We start from the raw sequence: 5,007 nt of genomic DNA on the forward strand, positions 1-5,007 counted from the left end.
CTGGAGAACAAAATGACAGCAACTTGTTTGTTCCCCTTCCCCCAATTCCCCAGCGTTGTTCCCATCCCCCCAATTCCCCAATTAAAAAAAATAAAAAATCTTAAAAAAAAAGAAATAATGTAAGATACAGCATAGAGACTATAGTTGATAATATTTGTAGTAATTATGCATGGTCCCTGGTGGGTACTAGACTTATTGGGGTGATCACTTTGTAAGTTATATAAATGTCTAACCACTATCCTGTACACCTGAAAGTAATATAATATTGAATGTCAACTATAATTGAAAAAAATAAAAACTAAAAACAAATTATGTCTCCCCCAAGATCCCAAGTTGTTGTTTTCAAATTGCAGGAAAAAATTATTGAACTAATAAAACAGCATCAGTAACAGACATCTTAAAAGGTTACATAACAGTCCTTTTACTATATTAAATCAACTATAACTATAATGTGGTTCACTAATTGACGCCCTTACAGAGCACACAGTAGGTGGGCTAATTCCTTGGAGCCTGGTAAGGTCCTGGGAGCCCTGCACCTATTCCTGGCCACAGGAGCTGCATTTGGTTTGCTCCAGAGCTCTTAAGGCACATGGCCGGTGGTTTGGTCCCTATGGTACGACGAAAATGTCCATCACAAACGATGGTTCCCCCTCCCCCCAACAGGCCTACCTGAAAAAATATGGCATTGCCATCAAGCCGCCAGAAGTTGGTTACAGGGTATCCGCTGTGCCCGCGACAGGGAATCAATTCCAAAGCGGAATGACAGTTGGGGCATGGTTTCTCTGAAAAGCCAGAAGGGAGAAACTTTAATAACAGTCCAGGTCGCTGGACCTTTTGACGGAAGAAAGGGGAAATTAGCTGAGAGGAAGGAACTCAGGATTGCAAGGCTGCGCCCACCCCAGGCCCAGGGCCTCACTCTGCTGCTTCAGCCGCGCCTTGTCGCAGATGGCGGGGCGCAGCTGCAGGCGGGAGCTGTCGGGCAGGGCGCAGGCCCGCGCACACACCACCACGCCCAGGCACGACTTCTTGAGGATATGGCCATTGTGGTTGTTGGTGTTGCGCATGGCCCAGCCGCTCAGGTGGTGCTGTGCCTTCTTCTCGTCGCTGCGATAGATGAAGCGCACATAGCCATCCGGCCACTCGCAGAAGCGGTCGAAGTGGGCTGGCTCCTGGACAGGTGCACAAAAGAAAGGGAAGTCAAGTTTATCAAGCCCAAACTCGACATATCGCGCTTTTAATTTTATCTAAGCACATTAGAATAAAAAATGGTTCTTTTTAAATTCAGAAATGTTGTAAGGGCCAGCGGAGTGGCATGTTGGTTAAGAACTGGCTTGGGATTGCCAGAGTGCTCTGGTTCAGATCCCACATATGAGGGCCAGTGACACTGCCCTCTGCAGCTAAGATGGTGAACGGCAGCTTTACCTGGGGCTGGGCTGCTGTGGGACGCTGGCGACAGCATAGGCTGCAGTCCCCTGCTGCAGTCCCCTGCTGCAGTGGGCTGCCATAAGCTACTGTGTGTAGCCGGCAGCCAGCGTGAGCAGCCAGCAGCTGCCATGAATGGCCGCCCAGAAGCCTGCGACTGATCTGCCTCGCCAGGGAAGAGCACAATGATGGTACCAGCTTGGGCCAGTGAAGTGACATTCCCCACAACTAGACTGAAGAACAAAATGACAGCAACTTGTCTGTTCCCCTCCCCAATTCCCCAATAAAATCTTTAAAAAGAAAAAAAATGTTGTAAAACTCAGAAACCATGCCATCACAAAAATGCTACTCATTCTGTCTTTGATGGCTTTCTGACAATTAGCTAATTGATGTTTATATAGTGCTTATCTTCTTAATGCTGTACATGTATCAGTTCGTCCATACTTCTGTAAGACACACAGACAATAGGTAATATTATCCCCATTTTACTGAATAAGGAATGGAGGCCAGAAAGGTTAATTGACTTACCCAAGGTCACACAGCTAGTAAGACCTAACTCTAGGATTTGAGCCTTAGCAGTTCGATTCCAGAGCCTGTTCTCATTACTACTATGTTATACCACTTCTTGTGTATTTAAATGTTGAAAACATTTTCAAATTAAGTATCAAAGTGCCAGGGCAAAAAGCGATTGGAATGCTCTCTCCCTGACAGTCAGTTGAGCCTGTGCTTCAATCCAGCACTTTTTCTTCAAAAGCTCTTGGCTTTATCTTGAACCTGTTGGTCACACCTGTCAGTGACATCAAGAGCAACATCAGAAAGGCAAGAACAGCTTTCCTTGCTCCTCCCCATTTAGCTCTCCAAGTTTACAAAGACACTGTGATGAAGGGCATAAACACCATGGTAAATCCTGCTGAGCACTGAACCTCTCTGTCCCCAGAGTAACATGGATAGTTAATTCTCTACAAAGAGCCACAAGGCTGCAATAGTAAGTTACGTCTAAAATACTGAGCACTGCTTTAATATTTCAGGTTTGGGGTCATTGTCCATGTTTTGCATTATTTACACTGCAATGTCTTTCTTATACATAAGTTTACTATAAAATTACCCTTTAATTAGCACTTACTATTTGCCAGGTACTCTTTAGGGCAGGGGTTGGTAAACTAGGAATTGTGGGTCAAATCCCGCCTGCCACTTGTTTTTTAGCATGGCCCACAAGCTAAGAACAATTTTTATACTTTTTAATGGTTGGGGAAAAATAAAAACAATTATAGTTTGTCACATGAAAATTATAGGAAATTCAAATTTCATTATCCATAAATGAAGTTGTATTAGAATATGGCCATGTCCATTCGTGTCTGCATTGTCTATGGCTGTTTTCACACTACAATGCAAAATTGAGTATTTGGGATGGAGACAGCATGGCCCATAAAGCCACATTATGCGGTACGCATAATCCTCACAGCAACCTTGCATGGGCATCATTACTCTTATTTAACAGATAAGGAGGTAGAAGTTAGAGAACTTTCTACAGTGGCATAGCTGGGATGTATACACAAGATCTGTGGCAGCTAGGTCCCACTGACTTTACTGGTATGACAGAGGCTCAGAAGCATATTATCACAGTAATAAGACATTTGCACCTTCTCTCCCTTCTGTCCTCCCAGGAAAATTCAATCCAACATTTGCAAAGCAAAAGTGTTGTCAATTGGACAATTCATACTTGCGTACATCATGAATGTACATTCTAACAGTAATAGGTAAAGGTGCAATTTTGTTTCCAAAACCACAGGGATATTGTTGAAATCATTATTATTACTAATAGGCATTATTGTCTTTTCTTGGAAATATTAGAATTGACATAAATTAATAGATTGACTTAAAGTCAGTCAGAAAGGAAATATATAATGATGTACTACCAACTCTAAATTCATACTAAATGTTAATATCTTTGTTAAATGAACATGGCAATTTAAGGACTTTAGTAACAAATTGACAATTTTCCAGAAGAGAAGATTCCCTGAGCACTGCCCTGTAAGGGTACTGATGAAGCCCCTAGGTCTCATGCCAGCTACCAAAGTACTGTCATTGAAAATGAAGCCACAGAGACGGTATTTTAAAATCAAAACAAGAATGGAGGACACCAGGGTTGGGTTTCATTTGCACTAGTGTATTGGCACACATGTGAATGAACACACACACACACACACACACACACACGAGACGAGCATGCACACACTAAACATGACAGTAGACTAGATTGTTATCAGGTTCCATCTCTTGATGACAGGTAAGTGACCTGAGACTAAGGCAAATTCAGGAACAATCTCAAGGCCATACAGCTAGGTTAGCTTTTTCTCCCTCAGTTAGCCAAAGCAAGGCTAGCAGGCAAAGTTCCTCCAGTTCTCCTTTTATAGTTCAATGTGCCTGTACCTTTTGAGATGCTACACATACTCTTTGATGAAGAACTAGTCTCCAAAAGGAAAAATAACCCACACTTACATAGGAAGTCTAGAAAAATGCTTGAGAGAAAAGCCACCTTTTCATTATTTAGATGCGTCTGTTTCTTAAAATGCAAGATTAGATTTTTTCCCCCATGAAGATTTATGTGGACCAAAGCCAGCGAGAAAGAGATGTCCTTGCTGTGGTGAGGTCCAGTTTCACAAAAATGGTACAATGTGATTCTAAAATATGCAGACTTTAAAACAAACAAATAAAAGAAATATGCACATCCAGAAAAACCTCTGATCTCTGAGAGGCTGCACAACCTTGCTAATGAATGGCTATCCATCTGAACTCCCATTTGACACATAGATGCCGAAAAACTGCCAAGTCTCTAATTCCTGTGCCACACCATTGCCACAAGTCCACCTTTGCAAATGCTTGGAAGGCCACTCTGACTCTCCCTCCACACACACACAGGATTTTGAAGTCACTCCTCAGTGTTCGTCCCGAATCAGTGTGACCAAGACTAACTGTCCAGTTCATTCCCTGGACTTGTCTCCAAACAACTTTGTTTCATTAAAACAAAACAAAACAATCTCACCTAAGAGGATGGTGATTTCCTTGTATTGTCATTAGAAAGTTCAGAAGTTACTTCCAAAATCCAGACAAAGGCTCCCTGGGAACCTATGGCCTGGTGAGCATGTCTGTGGAGCTTCCTGGGTGCTGTGCTTCATCCAGGCAGCCTAGGGCATCTGAATTGCCCAAGTGGTGCTACTTGTTTCAGATTCTGGTCACCACAATTTACAGTTGTATCTCACAGTTTTGCTGCGCGAGAAGCAGTGTACCTGCATTTGCTGAGATTCTCCACTACCTTTCTCATGGATTTCAAAGAATGGATAAAGAGAGACTCACCTGATTTCTACCTTCATTAAAGGAAAGTGAGGGACAGGTGTCCTGCTCCTGCCAGAAAACTGGGAATGTGAAGCCTGCTACTTTGGGTATGTTTTTAGACAAACGTAAGGAAAGAGCTGCTGGAAGACATCTCTAAACCCAGCTCTGTCCTTTGTAGAGTCCAGAAAACTCTGCCATTTGTACAGTCTCTCTACACTTGAGGGCTCAGGGGTGTGTGTGTGTGTGCGCGCG

The 5,007-nt window shown here is 43.1% G+C and overlaps 1 protein-coding gene across 1 annotated transcript in view; it reads right to left on the minus strand.

The window, feature by feature from the left end:
* GCM2 (GCM transcription factor 2) overlaps positions 1-5,007 on the minus strand; it is an 11,930-nt gene that overhangs the window by 3,181 nt on the left and 3,742 nt on the right. The window contains exons 3-4 of the mRNA XM_019633792.1: positions 917-1,169; positions 670-782 (exon numbers count right to left, since the gene is read on the minus strand). Coding sequence (XP_019489337.1) covers positions 670-782; positions 917-1,169 — 366 coding nt within the window. The remainder of the gene's footprint in view (positions 1-669; positions 783-916; positions 1,170-5,007) is intronic.

This window comes from Hipposideros armiger, unplaced genomic scaffold (assembly GCF_001890085.2).
Source record: "Hipposideros armiger isolate ML-2016 unplaced genomic scaffold, ASM189008v1 scaffold_1410, whole genome shotgun sequence".
NCBI lineage: Eukaryota > Metazoa > Chordata > Mammalia > Chiroptera > Hipposideridae > Hipposideros > Hipposideros armiger.